Source organism: Triticum urartu, chromosome 5A (assembly GCF_056163025.1).
Source record: "Triticum urartu cultivar PI428250 chromosome 5A, HENAU_Tu73, whole genome shotgun sequence".
Classification (NCBI taxonomy): Eukaryota; Viridiplantae; Streptophyta; class Magnoliopsida; order Poales; family Poaceae; genus Triticum; species Triticum urartu.
This window is the reverse complement of record NC_141877.1, coordinates 478,091,048-478,109,362: the sequence shown is the minus strand read 5'-3', so window position 1 is coordinate 478,109,362 and position 18,315 is coordinate 478,091,048. Positions and strand designations below refer to the sequence as shown.

Here is an 18,315-nt window from a genome sequence, read left to right as displayed (position 1 = left end):
CTGTATTATTAGTTAGTTGCTTATCGTTGCTAATTAATTATTTTTAGTAGTGGAGTTGCTTTTGTTTAGCATTAAAGTTGCCTCATCTAGCATCATAGTTGCTTTTAAAACTAAGTAGCGTAGCAACTTAGGTCAAAAGCCGCCTATGTATGAAGCTAAGTTGTATGCAACTAAGGATGATGTTAAGCTACTAGCTAGTCATGGTAGCCCCCTTAGGATACTGTTGGCCTACCTTGAAAACTAAGTTGCCTACAATACTATAAAGTTGCCTATGAATGATGCTCAGTTGCCTACATACAATGAAAATTTGTCCCACGTGGTTTTTATGTTGTCTACGATATACTTGATAGGTAAATTCACTAGTACACATGATGCAAGGAAGTTGCTTCTGTTTAGTACTAAAATTGCCTCAACTAGAACCAAAGTTGCTTCAAAAAAATTTATCGAAACATATACATATGAGATCTAGTTTTGAAGATCTCGTCGCGAGAAACCTAATGGTGAAAACGGATTTTCATTTTGACACTCGGTTCAAAAGTTATACCTTTTTTTAAATGAGACGGAATATTGTGAAATGACATCAGCACATGCATGCAGGTAATCCTTAGTGACCATCCACCATCCGACAACGCCAGGTACATCGCGAGGAGGAAGGAGGCCGTTTTCTTAGCAGTTTTGTCGCGTAGCAGGTGCACAATCATCGGACAACTTGCATATGTGCTCGGTTCTGCCAGATAGTGCAGCTGTGCGTTTAAGTTTTTGGGAAGAAAAATCTAGCGTTGGCCTTCTCAAGGAAAGAAACAACCACACCAAGGCACTGGCGCTGGCATTGTGTCGTCGGACGACAGGACCTAAAAAGAGCTCGCCGTCGTCCCCATTTCCGGGAATCTTACATGCAGATGCAGAATCCTCCGCCGCTGACGGGGGAAACCCCAGACCGTACGCCCCCTGCCCCCTCCTCCATTTCTGGACCATTCGTAAATTTGTTTCAGGGTTTGCTCATTTATTCACCCCCTTTAACCTCCTTAACCTATTAGATCTATTCGATGGGGTTAAAAACTGATATCAGTCTCAGCGTAGTTGCAAGCTGATTCACTTATGTATAAGTCCGCAGCAACATTTATTCTGGGCCCAATTGTTTTTTTCGGGCGGGGATGGGGGGAGGCGATTGGGGATTGGTAGAGGCGACGGTAACGAACTGGATGTATGTTAGTTTATTACTTGTGAATCCGCATCCCACTATTTTCTATTAGTACTGTTATCAGTGGTCGGAACTCGATGTATGCAAGGTTTTAAATACCAGTTTTGCTTAAGCATATCTAGATGTATAATAAGAATTGCACATCTAAGTTCTATATCATTGATTTTACATGGAGATTTGTGTGTGTATTTTTTTTCCTTTTGACGTTAGATAAGTCACTTAGATGTGCAATAACTAGGGCACATCTAGATGTGTCCTAGTTGGGGTCGACGTAGCGAACTGTGGATAGCGGACGCTATGTTCGTGTACCAGATTTGCAAAAGACATTCATAATTTTGAGATTCTTTGTATATTTCTAGACCATTAGCAATCATGTATGTCAGTTTGCTTGCGAATTGTATCCCATTGTTTTCTCTACTGTCATCAGTGATGGTTACTGATGTATCCCAGGTGGATCGATTGCTCCAATCTGCAATCCAAAGGGCTCACCCTGGCAGCAAGACGACGATTCTCAAAGTGACTGTGTCGAAGTGATATCAACATTGGGTGACCTTCCCGAGGTATAAACTACTGATCAACTCTCTTTGTCCCATAATATAAGAGCGTTTTTGACATCAATTATGGGACAGAGGGAGTATATTCCAAGCAAATCGCCATTGTGTGTGCTAGAGGTGCATCGGTCTGGATTGCAGGGAAATGCTGGTCGGTGTTTGTTTGCCAAATAAACATGAAGAATGGTTATGTTAAGAACTACTCCCTCTGTAAACTAATATAAGATTGTTTAGATCACTTCTAGTGATCTTGTCGGAGTAAATAACCACGGGTAGCCTAGCCGGCTTCCCCTGGTTCTTCAGAAAAATTATAGGCCGATTGAGCCTCCAAGCGTCCAAGACATGGGGCCGCCTTCCCCCAGCTGGCCACCTCTCAGGATGGCTGCGGAAAGGCGGCCCAGCCCTGAAATCCTTGAGAAACAAGACCACGAGAAGACCGGCTCCAAGAAGCCGGCCATGATAAGGCCGACTCCAAGGAGTCGGCTCCTCAGCAGGCGGCCAAGATCGTGCCCTCAGAGTCTGCGCCCACATAACGGCGATGAGACGGGGCGTGGCTACAGTGAAGCCTGCCACCCCCGAATCCCGGAGCACGCATGGCCACAGTGCGTCATACGGGGCGGCCATCACCTGTCCGACGCAGCACTGTTGCCATGTTGATCATGACATCACCCACGGCGAGCAGTCAGTACGACCCGTGGGTGGCGGGCCCCCTCAGTCAGGGAGACCCCAAAGGCGACAGGCTTCCCGCAGTCGGCCTGGGGTACGGCCGGCTCCCAATAGCCAGCCGGCTCTCTCCCTCGAAGGAGGTGCCTCATTAAGGAGATAAGACGAGGTAAGGCTACAGTGATGAGCCGCCCCGCGACGGCACTGTAGCCATGCTTACCACGACAAAGCCCTTGTCACCAGAGGCAAGGCAACAGTAACCAGCCTCCGACAAGACTCCCGAGCGATGGTGCCAGCCTGTCGACCAGAAGGCCGGCAGCCGGCGGGGCCTACCAGGCGGCGGACCCATCGGTCGGCGGAGAAGCTGGCCAGCGTAGACACAGACGGCTGGGGCCCGCGCCCAGACAGATTACCATTGTACCCCTGGGGTGTAGGCCTATATAAACCCCCCAGGGCACCCATGCAGGGGAGATCTCTCTTTGGATAGTTTTAGACATGGCAACGAGAGGAGGAGCAGGAAAGCCTTGCCCTTCTTCATCCTTTCACCAAACATCTCAAGGAGCCTCTTGTAGCTACTTGTCAATCTAGTGACCATGCGGAGACCCCGCAGAGCAGCAGTAGGGGTGTTATCTCCACGGAGAGCCCTGAAGCTGGGTAAGATCCGCCGGCGTGCATGTCTTCGCCTTATCTCGTTTCCAGGCACTGGCGATGTTTTATTGGCTCCCACAATGATAAGCCACCCATTGGCATATGTCGCACCAACCACCCGACATTTGGCGCCCACCATGGGGCCAGGTGCACCATCGTCCGGAGACCTGCTCTGGACGGGAACCCTCTTCCTCCCCAGCGTGCGTAGCCAGCCCGGCTCGCCCGATGGCGCTTGCCCCGACGCGCTGCAAGGCGTCACTGACGCATGCGCGGCGAGCTGCCTCACCGATCTTCTTGGCTAGGCTCGCATCTCTGACGAGCCCGCATCCGACGCGGGCACCTGCTGCCCTGAAAGCCACCTCGTCAGCCTCCTCGACCAACTCCACATCTCCGGCGAGCTGGTTGCGGACCTGGAATTGGCTGGGGAGGCTGACTTCCAAGAGCACCCCATCACGGTCGTATGTACTGCCCCGCTCGCCGAGATCATAGGCAGCCGGGATGCATCCGGCCGAGTGGCAAAATGGGCCATTGAGTTGGCTCCTTACACGATCTTCTACCAGCCCCGCACCGCCATTAAATCCCAAGCACTGGCAGACTTCCTCGTCGACTGGGCCGAAACCCAGTACCTGCCACTGACCCCCGACTCCACTCATTGACGGATGCACTTTGATCGGTCCAAGATGCACACTAGCTTGGGAGCCGGCATCATCCTCACCTCCCCCAAGGGCGACAAGCTCAAGTACACATTGCAAATTCATTTTGCCGCCTCCAACAATGTGGCCGAGTACGAGGTGCTCATACACGGGCTCCAGCTAGCCAAGGAGCTCGGCATCCGCCGGATCCTGTGCTATGGCAACTCGGATATGGTGGTCCAGTAGTCATCTGGCGACTAGGACGCCAAGGACGTGAATATGGCGAGCTACCGCTTCCTCGTTCAGCAAATCAGTGGATATTTTGAAGGATGTGAGTTCCTTCATGTACCACGCGCCGACAACATGCAAGCAGATGCCCTGGCACGAGTAGGCTCCACCCGGCAAGCTATACCAGCCGGTGTTTCTCTCCACCGCCTTCTCAAGCCATCTCCAGAATCTGATTCTATCTTTGTGCCGCCTGACCCCGACGCAGTCAGATCCGGCTTGGGGAACCAAGCAGGCGGCTCGGGGACTTTGACAGGCGACCCGGGGACTGCCGTAGTCACACCCGGCTCGGGGACTTCGGAACTCGGCCCGGGGGCTACTGCAGTCGGCCCGGGGATGGCATCGACGCAACAGGCGGTGGCCGACTCAAGACCATCCCTCTCACCTGGCCTTTTGCCGTCTGGGGGCAGGACATGGTGGGCCCATTCAAGACGGCACGCGGTGGCATGACACATCTACTCGTCGCTGTGGACAAATTTACCAAGTGGATCGAAGCAAAGCCGATCAAGAAGCTGAATGGGCCAACTGCTGTAACGTTCATCGCAGATATCACAACCCAGTATGGCATACCGCACAGCATCATCACCGACAATGGCACAAATTTTGCAAAGGGAGCGCTGGCACATTTCTGCGCAACACACGGCATCCGGCTGGACCTAGCGTCCGTCGCCCACCCGCAGTCAAACGGCCAGGTCGAGCGAGCAAACGGCCTCATCCTCTCCGGCATCAAGCCCCGACTGGTCGTGCCACTAGAGCGTTCGGCCGGCTGTTGGCTCGACGAGCTACCGGCCGTCCTCTGGAGCTTGCGCACTACCCCAAACAAGTCAACCAGCTTCACCCCTTTCTTCCTTGTATATGGCGCCGAGGCGGTCATCCCAACTGACATCGAGTTCGACTCACCTCGGGTCACCATGTACACGGAGGCGGAGGCCAAGGAAGCACGTGAAGACGGCGTCGACCTGCTGGAAGAGGGCCGGCTGTTAGCCCTCAGCCGGTCCGCCATCTATTAGCAGGGTCTGCACCGCTACCATAGCCGGAAAGTCAAGCCAAGATCCTTCCAAGAGGGTGATCTTGTGCTCCGGCTGATCCAGCGAACAACCGGCTAGCACAAGCTCTCGGCCCCTTGGGAGGGCCCCTTCGTCATCAACAAAGCTCTAGGCAATGACTCCTACTACCTAATCGACGCGCAGAAGCCGAAGGCACACAAGAGAGATGATTCCGGCAAGGAGTCGAAACGACCATGGAACGCCAATCTCCTCCGAAGATTTTACAGTTAAAAAGAAATATGTATCACGCTAACTTTTGTACTAAGTACGAGACAAAGGGTCCCCCGAGGAGCACTCGGGGACTACCCTCTTTTATCTATGGATGATGGGTATCATGCCTATGAATATGTTACTACATTTGTTTTTTCGTCCGGCACCAGGCCTGACCAGTCAACCCGGGGACTCGCCGCCTTAAGTTATATATAAAGTTCTGCCTGCAGTCAGACAAGTAGTGTGCCGGCACCCAAGCCCCCTCTTGCCAAAAGTCGCAGCTCGAAGAATCGACTATCCGACTGGCAGGAGCCAAGGGAAGGAAAGTATGCCCACACGAAAAACGGCTAAGGACCAATGAACTTATATAACGCGAGCCGGCCTCCCGCCCCGCCAGCCGGCTACCAGAGCAGCCGGCTGGCCGGCTTCCCGTTCACCTTGCTGCAATCTAAGAAAGCTCGAGTACTTGCCTTCCCAAAACAACCAAGTCCTTCTCCAGCCACAGACTGCAGAGCAGCTGTCCGGCTGGGAAGGCAGCGGCCAAGGAAAGGCGGCAAAGGAAAAAGCCAAAAGGATGGAAAGCAAACATGAATGGAAGCCAAACACATGCATAATATTTACACAAAAGACCTTCGAAAGGCCAGCATTCAACATAGTCTGAATACACCCCCAGTGGGTGGAACTGTGCAAATTTAAAGATTGTTCAAAAGAGTAACAAGCAGGAAAGCAAGGACGGCGAATCAAGCTAGTGGAACGACGGGCGAGTTGGGCAGGTTGGTGGGGTCGGTAGTGCCGGCTGGAGGAGTGACCGGCTAGCGAGTCTCGACATCATTGCTAGAGGCATGATCAGGCTGAGGCGGGCTGGTCGCTTTACCGTCCGGCGCAGCGTCTTCACCATCCTCCCCCTCTTCCCCTTCACCCTCATCACTGGAGGCAATCTCCTCCGCCGAGTCCTCACCTTCTGCCGGGTTTAGCCTGAACCACTCCTCCGGCTGAGCGACGCCGGCGTCATCCACCTTAGGGGGCAAAGGCGTTGGTGTCGGTGTACTCGGCGATCGCCGAGGCGCGCTGGATGATAGCCGGCCGCACCGCCTCCAGCTCCTCGTCAGCCTCCTGCCGCCATGTGCTCAGCTGGTCCAAGTTCAGTCCAGGATACCAAGCTCGGACGAACTCTAGTGCCCGCCCAGCGCCGGACCGGGCCGCTAACGCCTTCCAAGCCTCGAAGCGGCCGACTGCGACCTCCAACCAGTCGGCGGTCCAACTCGGGGTGCGCGGGATCACCTCGCCGAGCCAGAGGGCGGCCAGCACTTGCGCCCCGGCGTGCTGAAGACGGCGGAGCATGCGGTGGGTCGGCTGCAGGAGGGCTTGAAGTGCCAGAAGCTGCTCCTCAAGTGACCGGCTGGCACCCGGTGCGACCTCGGCCCTCGCCTACCGTCGCGCGTCGTGGTAGGCCTCGATGGCTTGGGTGGCGGCAGTAGAGTAACCGGGAAAGTAATCTGCACAAAGAAGAAAGCAGTAGCACAGAGTCAAAAGACGAACCAGATAGTAGGAGGCAGGCAAAGAAACGATGAAGAAGGCGGCCCATCGTCGATTAAGTCTTCTACCCGCCTGTAGCCTTGACTCAGCGCCTGCCTGGCCTCGGCCCAGTTCGCCGCCTCTGTCTCATATTCGGCTTTGTGGGCGGCCTCGCTGTCCTACGCCGCCTTCAGGGCTGCCTTGTGGCTCTCCTCCTGGTCGGCCAACTTCTTGGCCAGGCGGTCACGCTCTTGAGCCAGGGCGGCGCACTCGGCCTCCTTGGCGCGAAGGGTGGTCTGGGCTCCGCTCAGCTGGCTCCTCAAGTCAGCATTGCCCCCCGCAGATATGAAGAAAGAAGTTGCCAGGAAAAGATCCGACCCGACTGCTCAGCAGTCGGCCCGAATCTCGGGGACTACACCCAGTGGGTGCGCTGACGCGCACCCACTTGAGACAAAAAATGAAGCACTTACTCCGGCTCTCGGTCAGATCGGTGGTTTTCTGATTCAACTCCTGGGCCTGGGAGTTGAAGGCAGTCGCGCGGAGGTTATGATACTCCTGCAGATAAGATAAGTGATACAAGTAAGAACAAGACGGCAATTAGAGTCTACCAAGAAGTTCCAAGCTGCCTGCTCAGCAGCCGGCTCGGAACTTGGGGACTACACCCAGTGGGTGCGCTGACGCGCCCCCACGGAAGAAATCAGGAGCAATCAACGAAGAGCGGAAGGACTCACCCGGATCACCGTTCGCGTCGTGAGAAATTCTTGGGTGTACTGCTTCAGCGCGGTAGCTTGGGCCTGAAGCCGGCTCCGGACGTCCTGCGCCGCCACGTTCAGCACGGACGTCCCGCCGCCCTGCGTCCACCCGGACGAGCTATCGCTAGCCGCTTCCAGGTCCTGGGCCGACGGGCCGGCGCCAGCGGCGTTATGCGGATCTGGCGCGGAAGTCGTCTTCTCCGCGCGCCGACGGGACGTCGATAGGACCACAAGGTCCGCCCCGACAGTCGGCTCACCTCCAGTCGGCTGCACGGGCGGCGCGTCGGGCAGGCTACCTTGACCCTTTCCAGCCGGCGGCGTCGGTTCCGTCTCCTTCCCCTTCGCCGGCTGGCCGCGGCGGGTCTCCTCCGTCGGGGGCACTGGAATGTCGGGTGCCACGGCGTGAAGGGGGATGACGAGCAGCGGAGGCTGGTTCCGCTGGGCCTCCGCCTCCTCCTCCATGGCTGTGGCCTCCGCCTAGGCCTTGGCAGCCGCGTCGGCCCGTGCCTCCGCCGACTTCTCCCTCGCCTCCCGAGCCGCCCTCCGCTCATCTGCCTCCCGCTCCTCCCGCGCTTCCCACGCCTTTCGCTCCGTCGCCTCTAGGAGATCGGCGCGGGGATCCACACGGCGGGAGCTTGAGGACCCTCCCGCGGGTCCGACCACGGAGGCGGCAGGGGCCCGTTCATGAGAAAGTGGGGCCCTGTTTGATAAGTCAAGAAGAAGGCTTAGAAAGATATCAACCGAAGAAGAAAAGAAAGGCGTAAGAAAAATAACACTTACGCTGAAACCAACTGCGGCTGCTTCACCACCTTGCGAAAGCGGGCTGCCTTCACGACCGCCTCATCCCGCTTGGTCGCCGCCGCGGTACTCTTGGGCTTTTTTGGCCGACTGCCGAAGTGGGTCGACGCAGCCTGGCGTTTCTGCGCGCCGCCTTGAGGAGCCGGCGCGGCGGATGGGCCCGCGCCTTGATGATCGGGCGCCGGCTGACGGCGCGGAACAACTTCGGCCTCAGCATCATCCGGCCAACCTCGAAGGCGGCCCCGAGCCCAGAGCCGCCTGCCTCGCCGCCCTCCCATGCGACGTCTTCTTCCATGGCGACCGCCCCCAGGTCCGGGTCGTCAACGTCGTCCATCGTGCGGTCGGGGAGGAACTGGCGCTCCACCCCCGCAGCACCGGTTGTCGGTGGAAGCATGAGATTCTGCCAAAAACAAGCCGACTGGTCAGGAGTCGGCCATCATGAACCCGGCGACAAGGAAAGAAGAAAAGAAGAGAAACTTACCACCGGCGAAGGATTGGCGCGAGAGTACGGCACCTTGCCGTACTTCCACTCCTCGGTGAGCTTGTAGTTGGAAATATAGTTCACCATGTAAGACACCTCGGCGTGAGGCATCTCCTTGGTGCTTAGCCGAAACGGGTCGAAGCGGCCGCTCATCTGGCAGATCATATGAGGTCGGCCCTGGAGCGGGAGCACCCGGCTCTCCACGAAGACAACCACCAGGTCAGACCCAGTCAAACCCTCCGACTGGATCATCACCCGGAGCCGTGCAACGGAGGCGGCCCCACCCTGAGACAGCGACCTGGCCCGGAAGGACCATGAGGGCTGCCTCCCAGCCGGCGGGCCGTCTAGGTAAGCCGGCAGATTGACGAAGTCGCCTTGCGGAGCGATGTTCTTCACGTAGAAGTAGGATTTCTGCCAGAGCTTCACCGACTGGATCAGCGGGATGGGCGGAAACGGGTTGTTATCGCTCGTCCTTCGCATGGCGATGAAGGCGCCGCATGGGGCGGGCACGCCCGCGACGACAGTGCCAAACTTGCACTGGAAGAATTATCCCCACAGTTCGAGGGTGGGGAGGACACCAAGAAAACCCTCGCACACGGTGACAAAGGCCGACAGCAGCGTCACCGCGTTCGGAGTAAGGTGATGCGGCTGGAGATCATAAAATTCGAGGAAGGAGCGGAGGAACCCGCTCGCCGGCAGGCCGAAGCCGCGTAGGAAGATTACCTGCTCGTCCTCCTCCGGCGCCGACGAGATCTCCCTCTCCGGCGCAAGGCGGACCCGCATGAAATCCGTGCCCGGCAGCCGCCGCGTCCGGCGGAGGAAGTCGACGTGGTCGTCATGGACGTTGAAGCCGTCCCAGGAGCTCGACAACGTCATGGGGACGGCGCGGAGATGAGAAAGGTGCGGCGAAAGAAAGGCGCGCGACCCTGCTACGACGAAGCGACGGCAAGCCAAGAAGATTGGCGGGAAGGCCGAGCGACGACGGGTAGCTGTGGCGGCGGAGAGGAGGAAGAAGAAGGAGGGGGCAGAGCGAGGGAGAGCGCGCGAGCGTCTGGCGCTCCCCTCCTCTCCCCCTACTTATAGCCTCGTGCGGCGAAGCCGAGGAGGCAGGGCGTGGGGGGACGTGGGATTAACTGCACCAACTCCCCCGCGCCCCACGATTATTGCGCCTTCACAGCGTGCGGAAACTGCCGCTGGGGGGCGCGCGGTCCATTCGGGCCGCAGAAGATCCGCACGTGGGCCGAGGCCCTGTAGTGGCGGGCCCCGGACTGCGGCGGCATCCCGTCTTGCGCGTGGGCTGGCAGGCCCCTCCAGCCATAGGGTGCCATGTGGCGCGCAGGCGACGAACAGTTAACTCGCAGCCTGACTCGCGCGCCGACTGGTACCCGCTTTCAAGCTTCAAAATCTCTAGAAGACGGCGCGCCTAGTCAAAGCCGGCTCCCAGTTTCCGGCTCCTCAAGATAGGAAGCTGACTGAGCTCCTCGTCTTTTTTCTGCCTCGGAGCCCAACCAGCTTCGGGGACTACTGTCGGAGTAAATAACCACGGGTAGCCTAGCCGGCTTCCCCTGGTTCTTCAGAAAAATTATAGGCCGATTGAGCCTCCAAGCGTCCAAGACGTGGGGCCACCTTCCCCCAGCTGGCCACCTCTCAGGCCGGCTACGGAAAGGCGGCCCAGCCCTGGAATCCTTGAGAAACAAGACCACGAGAATGCCGACTCCAAGAAGTCGGCCATGAGAAGGCCGAGTCCAAGGAGCCGGCCCCACAGCAGGTGGCCAAGATCGTGCCCTCAGAGTCTGCGCCCACATAACGGCGACAAGACGGGGCATGGCTACAGTGAAGCCTGCCACTCCCGAATCCCGGAGCACGCATGGCCACAGTGCGTCGTACGGGGCAGCCATCACCTGTCTGGCGCGGCACTGTTGCCATGTTGATCATGACATCACCCACGGCGAGCAGTCAGTACGACCCGTGGGTGGCGGGCCCCCTCAGTCAGGGAGACCCCAAAGGCGGCCAGACTTCCCGCAGTCGGCCTGGGGTACGGCTGGCTCCCAATAGCCGGCCGGCTCTCTCCCTCGAAGGAGGTGCCTCGTTAAGGAGATAAGACGAGGTAAGGCTACAGTGATGAGCCGCCCTGCGACGTCACTGTAGCCATGCTTACCACGACAAAGCCCTCGTCACTAGAGGCAAGGCAACAGTAACCAGCCTCCGATAAGACTCCATAGCGGTGGGGCCAACCAGTCGACCAGAAGGCCGGCAGCCGGCGGGGCCTACCAGGCGGCGGGCCCATCGGTCGGCGGAGAAGCCGGCCACGTAGACACAGACGGCTGGGGCCCGCGCCCAGACGGATTACCATTGTACCCCTGGGGGTAGGCCTATATAAACCCTCTAGGGCACCCATGCAGGGGAAATCTCTCTTTGGATAGTTTTAGACACGGCAACGAGAGGAGGAGCAGGAAAGCCTTGCCCTTCTTCATCCTTTCACCAAACAGCTCAAGGAGCCTCTTGTAGCTACTTGTCAATCTAGTGACCATGCGGAGACCCCGCAGAGCAGTAGTAGGGGTGTTATCTCCACGGAGAGCCCTGAAGCTGGGTAAGATCCGCCGGCGTGCATGTCTTCGCCCTATCCCGTTTCCAGGCACCGGCGATGTTTTATTGGCTCCCACAATGATAAGCCACCCGTTGGCATATGTCGCACCAACCACCCGACAGATCTAAACGATCTTATATTAGTTTACAGAGGGAGTACTAGTTTTGATTACCCGTGTAATATTCTGTGACACTGCTAAAATGCTAAGCACTTGAGCTGTAAGTTTGTAAACAGTTTTCTCCAAGACAGAAGTGCATACAGGCTTCAATGAATGGCAATCCATTGTCTATCCCTAAGAAACTGTTCACATTAGACAATTGCTTTATGCTTCCAGTAGTAGTGGAAGCTTGAATTCCATATGATGGAGGGCTGTTTTTTTATCTGGCTTGCTAAATCTATTTACTGGCTCAAAAAATTTGGATTTACTATTTATACCCTGTCCAGAATGTACATTTTTTATTTTCGCTTTGTTGCTGTACTTACTCATTTGTTGTAGATGACTGTATCCCATCGTATAGAATAGCATCATCCTATGGATATTTGAATGTTGACCGGCACAAACGCACACAAATTATTCTTGTGGACTTCCATATGCCTATTCACACGTTCTCTCTTGGGATTACATTCCAGTGCATGGCCTTCCTCTGTACTATGTAAATGTGTAATACTGCAAGTTTGTGCAGATCGATATATAAATTATTTTATAACCCTAGTTACTATTCTGCTGTGCTTCTGTATCCAGGATATCTGTCGATGTATTAATGCCCGAATGCCACTGCGAGATGCTGCCCGCTTGGCTTGTGTATCACACAAATTTTGGAGATCATGTAGATGTTATCCCAAGCTTGACTTACGTCAGGAAACACTAGGTTTGAATGGAGATCTCATCAGTGAAGTTGACAATATTCTGAAAAATCACTCGGATGTTGGCTTGAAGGAACTAAACATTGAACTTTCTAGCTGTGACAAGGTTGATTCTTGTTATATCAGTAGTTGGCTTCGTATTGCTATTACAGCAGGAATCGAAGAACTCAGCCTTTTTCTGCCTCATATTCCTGAGGAAGAAGAAAACTATTTCCCATGCTCACCTTTACTTAATGGGAGTGAAAAATCAATTCGGTATCTTGACATAGGCATCTTTGCTTTTCGTCCCACAGCTGGGCTTGGTCATTGGAGAAGCTTGACAAGGTTATATCTGAGTAGTGTGCGGGTTGCTGACGATGAGCTAGAGGGCCTTCTTTACAGTTGTGATGCATTGGAGCATTTTGGGAGTCCTGAATTGCCCTGAGATAGTTTGCCTGAAGATACCTTGTCTGCTGCAGCGGCTTAGGCTCCTGACAGTGTCTTTATGCAAAAATCTGCAAGTGATAGATTGCAATGCTCCAAATATCTCCATTTTTCACTTCTCTGGTAGCTTAGTATCAATTTTCTTCGAAAATACATTGCAAGTAAAGAATGTTGAAATGGATTGTTTAGAATTTGGTCAGTCCAACATTGTCTTGCATGCTCGGACTAAGCTTCTGTCCTATGCGCCAAATGTTGAAACACTTGCCATATCCTCACCTAATGAGGTATATTCTGAAAGTTTAGATAAGTATAGAATAGCTATTTGCATATTATATCTGACATACCTAGTAATATAATTAATCTTGATATCTTTATGCAGATGATCAGTACACCAATGCTACCTAGCAAATTCCTTTGCCTCAAGTACTTGCATATTTCTCTAATTGGAGATGAAGCTATTTCACCAGCTTATGATTACCTTTCTCTGGCTTCTTTTCTTGAAGCTTCTCCTTGCCTGGAGACATTCATCTTGGAAGTAAGTTACTTGAACCTTGCTAGCATACCTAGTGCATTGTGAAACTGCTGATGCGAGCATCTTGGCTTTCTATGTAGGTGCGGCAGCCTTACATGAAGCATGATTCAGTTGTCGAGGATTCCTCACACCTAAGGTGGCCACCACAGCAGTGTCACAACAACCTAAAGCGTGTGACAATCATCGGCTTCTGCTCCGCAAAGAGCTTGGTCGAGTTGACATGCCACATTGTTGAGAACGCGACATCGCTCGAGCGCCTCACGTTAGACACCACTCATGACTGTCAGAGTTCTGGTGTGTGTAGCGTTGATAAACCTAACAGATGGTTCTATGCAGAGAGGGGTATCCTCATGGCGGCCGCACCTGACCGATGCCTCCATACGGGGGAGGATATCCTCATGGAGTCTCACAGGGCGCGTTTGGCTATCAGAAGACATGTTGAGTGGAAATTTCCCTCTGGAGTCATGTTAAAAGTCGTCGAGCCTTGCAGTCAGTGCATAATGTTGAACTTTTAGATACCTAATTAGCATCATGTCAAACTGTACTATTTATGATGTAGTATTTCCAAACTATCAGAATTGATCAATGATAGTTGTGTGAGATTTCATAGGCAGCTCTTTGTTTCTTGAATTATCGGAGGTGCCTAATGTTTAATGATGTAAAATTGTACTAGTAGTGATTCCTGCTGACAAATGAAATCAGGGAAATGCTTTTTGCTGCTTTGTTCATTGCTACTTTCAGAGAGATTAGAGAGCAGCGTGCTCTACTTATGAATGTTTTCCAGATTGTTGTCATGTAAAATTGTAGTAGTGTTCACTCGGTGAGACTGCAAACTGACCCCCGATTTTTGAGCCAAAATGCGTCTTTTTGAGCCTTGATTTTTTTTTGTACAGACCTCCACGGATGTCATTTCAAGGTAAATTTTTGCAGGGTGTTAGAAAATTTGTTGATGTTCATTCACAAAAAAAATCAGATTTTTTTTGGAATTCACAATTCATGCAGGTGTATTTGAGCTGAGGAGCAGATTTTTTTTGAGTCTAAACACTCTTGCTTTATTAATTAATAATGTTCATCGGAATACAAATCAAGTCTGGGGGATCTAATAGCCACACATGGCGCCCCGGATCCAGACCAAAAGCGTGTTTAGCGAGGCTATGTGCCTCAACATTTGAATCTCTTCTTTCAAAGATGAAAGAACATTGCTAGAAACTTGCCGCTCTCGCGTTAATTTCCTTGATGACCGTAGCATATGAACCACCTGTCCAACTCTGAATATCTCGAACCACAGTTTGACAATCAGATGCAACGAGAATCCTCTCCAGGTGCAAGTCTGTTGCCAGTGCCAGAGCCTCACGGCATGTGAGGGCCTTCAAAGTGGCTAGCTCAGCTATTCCACTATATTTCATGCAGGATGCCCCTAGGAAAACTCCATCTAACGACCTGCATATAGCACTGATGGATCCCTTGCCTTGATTCCTTGAGACCACTCCATCTACCCGTATCTTGGCCACCCCCGGCTCCGGGGGGATCCAGCCAGTTCGAGGAACAAGCCCTCCTACCCGTGGCTTTTGCTTAGGTTTACAATCCTGCAACTCCCGAATGTACCGCATGATGAAGGTATGGGTAGACATGGGACTCTGAAAGATACTATCATGGATGGCCTGCCTTCTTGCAAACCAGATAGCCCATAGTGTCACCAACACTTGTGTGAATTCTGCAGACGAAAGCATCTCCAAGACAGCAAAGATCCATCTCTTGGCATCCGGCTCCCTTGCATTGTTCAAGACTTCATAAATGTCAGGGTCTTGCAGGCCCCATACGCATCTTGCGACGCTGCAATGAAGAAGAGAATGCTGCCAAGAATCCTCAGCCCCACACAACTTGCAGTTTGTGGTCGTCGACATGCTCCTGTTGTGTAAAATATCCGCCGTGGGCATGGAGTTCTGCGCTAGGCGCCATAAGAAGATCTTAACCTTTGATGGAACATCTGTTGGGGAACGTAGCAGAATTTTAAATTTTTCTACGCATCACCAAGATCAATCTATGGAGTCATCTAGCAACGAGGGAGAGAGGAGTGCATCTACATACCCTTGTAGATCACGAGCGGAAGCATTCAAGAGAACGGGGTTGATGGAGTCGTACTCGTCGTGATCCAAATCACCGAAGATCCTAGCGCCGAACGGACGGCACCTCCGTGTTCAACACACGTATGAAGCGAGGACGTCTCCCGCGCCTTGATCCAGCAAGGAGGAGGGAGAGGTTGAGGAAGAGGGCTCCAACAGCAGCACGACGGCGTGGTGGTGGTGAAGCTGCAGTACTCCGGCAGGGCTTCGCCAAGCTCTTATGGAGGAGGAGAGGTGTTGGGAGGGGAGGGGCTGCACCTTGGATGTTGTGTGTAGCCCTCCCCTCACCCCTCTATTTATAGGGGAAGGGGGAAGGGGGACGGCCCCCTCTAGATGAGATCTAGAGGGGGGGCGGCGGCCAAGGGGAGGGGGGCTTGCCCCCCAAGCAAGGGGGCACCCCCTTAGGGTTTCCCCCCCCCCCAACCCTAGGCGCATGGGCCCTAGGGGGGTGCGGTGCCCTAGCCCACTTGGGCTGGTTCCCTTCTCCATACAGCCCATAAGGCCCTCCGGAAGAGGTGGCCCCTCCCGGTGGACCCCCGGAACCCCTTTGGTGGCCCCGGTACAATACCGATATGCCCCCGAACCTTTCCGGCGACCGTATGACAACTTCCCATATATAAATCTTTACCTCCGGACCATTCCGAAACTCCTCGTGACATCCGGGATCTCATCCGGGACTCCGAACAACATTCGGTAATCACATACAAGTCTTCCTAACAACCCTAGCGTCACCGAACCTTAAGTGTGTAGACCCTACGGGTTCGGGAGACATGCAGACATGACCGAGACGACTCTCTGGTCAATAACCAACAGCGGGATCTGGATACCCATGTTGCCTCCCACATGCTCCACGATGATCTCATCGGATGAACCATGATGTCGAGGATTCAATCAATCCGTATACAATTCCCTTTGTCAATCGGTACGTTACTTGCCCGAGACTCGATCGTCGGTATCCCAATACCTCGTTCAATCTCGTTACCGGCAAGTCACTTTACTCGTGCCGTAATGCATGATCCCGTGATCAACCACTTGGTCACATTGAGCTCATTATGATGATGCATTACTGAGTGTGCCCAGAGATACCTCTCCGTCATACGGAGTGACGAATCCCAGTCTCGATTCGTGCCAACCCAACAGATACTTTCGGAGATACCTGTAATGTACCTTTATAGTCACCCAGTTATGTTGTGACGTTTGGCACACCCAAGGCACTCCTACGGTATCCGGGAGTTGGACAATCTCATGGTCTAAGGAAATGATACTTGACATTCGGAAAAGCTACAGCAAACGAACTACACGATCTTTGAGCTAAGCTTAGGATTGGGTCTTGTCCATCACATCATTCTCCTAATGATGTGATCCCGTTATCAATGACATCTAATGTCCATAGTCAGGAAACCATGACTATCTTTTGATCAACGAGCTAGTCAACTAGAGGCTCACTAGGGACGTGTTGTGGTCTATGTATTCACACATGTATTACGATTTCCGGATAACACAATTATAGCATGAACAATAGACAATTATCATGAACAAAGAAATATAATAATAACCATTTTATTATTGCCTCTAGGGCATATTTCCAACAGTCTCCCACTTGCACTAGAGTCAATATTCTAGTTACATTGTGATGAATCGAACACCCATGTAGTTCTAGTGTTGATCATGTTTTGCTCTAGGGAGAGGTTTAGTCAACGGATCTACTACATTCAGGTCTGTATGTACTTTACAAATCTCTATGTCTCCATTTTGAACACTTTCATGAATGGAGTTGAAGCGACGCTTGATATGCCTGGTCTTCCTATGAAACCTGGGCTCCTTGGCAAGGGCAATAGCTCCAGTGTTGTCACAGAAGAGAGTCATCGGGCCCGACGCATTGGGTATGACTCCTAGGTCGGTAATGAACTCCTTCACACAGACTGCTTCTTGTGCTGCCTCCGAGGCTGCCATGTACTCCGCTTCACATGTAGATCCCGCCACAACGCTTTGCTTGCAACTGCACCAGCTTACTGCCCCACCATTCAAAATATACACGTATCCGGTTTGTGACTTAGAGTCATCCAGATCTGTGTGAAGCTAGCATCGACGTAACCCTTTACGACGAGCTCTTCGTCACCTCCATAAATGAGAAACCTTTCCTTAGTCCTTTTCAGGTACTTCAGGATATTCTTGACCGCTGTCCAGTGTTCCATGCCGGGATTACTTTGGTACCTTCCTACCAAACTTACGGCAAGGTTTACATCAGGTCTGGTACACAACATAGCATACATGATAGACCCTATGGCCAAGGCATAGGGGACGACACTCATCTTTTCTCTATCTTCTGCCGTGGTCGGGCATTGAGCCGTGCTCAATCTCGTACCTTGTAATACAGGCAAGAACCCCTTCTTTGACTGATCCATTTTTGAACTTCTTCAATATCTTGTCAAGGTACGTACTCTGTGAAAGACCAATGAGGCGTCTCGATCTATCTCTATAGATCTTGATGCCTAATATATAAGCAGCTTCTCCAAGGTCCTTCATTGAAAAACACTTGTTCAAGTAGGCCTTTATGCTTTCCAAGAATTCTATATCATTTCCCATCAACAGTACGTCATCCACATACAATATGAGAAATGCTACAGAGCCCCCACTCACTTTATTGTAAATGCAGGCTTCTCCATAAGTCTGCATAAACCCAAACGCTTTGATCATCTCATCAAAACGAATGTTCCAACTCCGAGATGCTTGCACCAGCCCATAAATTGAGCGTTGGAGCTTGCACACCTTGTTAGCATTCTTAGGATCGACAAAACCTTCCGGCTGCATCATATACAGTTCTTCCTTAAGGAAACCATTAAGGAATGCCGTTTTGACGTCCATTTTCCATATCTCATAATCATAGAATGCAGCAATTGCTAACATGATTCAGACGGACTTCAGCTTCGCTACGGGTGAGAAAGTCTCATCGTAGTCAACCCCTTGAACTTGTCGATAACCCTTAGCGACAAGTCGAGCTTTA

At 52.9% G+C, this 18,315-nt stretch overlaps 1 protein-coding gene across 1 annotated transcript; it reads left to right on the top strand.

Annotated features, from left to right (window-relative positions):
- The first annotated feature begins 1,659 nt into the window (after nt 1–1,659).
- LOC125507170 (uncharacterized) lies at nt 1,660–13,703 on the top strand. Its single transcript, XM_087524221.1, has 4 exons — nt 1,660–1,761; nt 12,112–12,940; nt 13,036–13,191; nt 13,269–13,703. Exons 2-4 carry the CDS (start codon nt 12,620–12,622, stop codon nt 13,701–13,703), a joined length of 912 nt encoding a protein of 303 aa, XP_087380347.1. The 5' UTR covers nt 1,660–1,761; nt 12,112–12,619.
- Nucleotides 13,704–18,315: the final 4,612 nt, after the last annotated feature.

Coding starts and splice junctions, on each gene's coding strand:
- LOC125507170 (XM_087524221.1), top strand. CDS start 12,620: ATGCATTGGAGCATTTTGGGAGTCCTGAATTGCCCTGAGATAGTTTGC. Junction 12,941..13,035: donor CCATATCCTCACCTAATGAG/GTATATTCTGAA, acceptor ATCTTTATGCAG/ATGATCAGTACACCAATGCT. Junction 13,192..13,268: donor TGGAGACATTCATCTTGGAA/GTAAGTTACTTG, acceptor CTTTCTATGTAG/GTGCGGCAGCCTTACATGAA.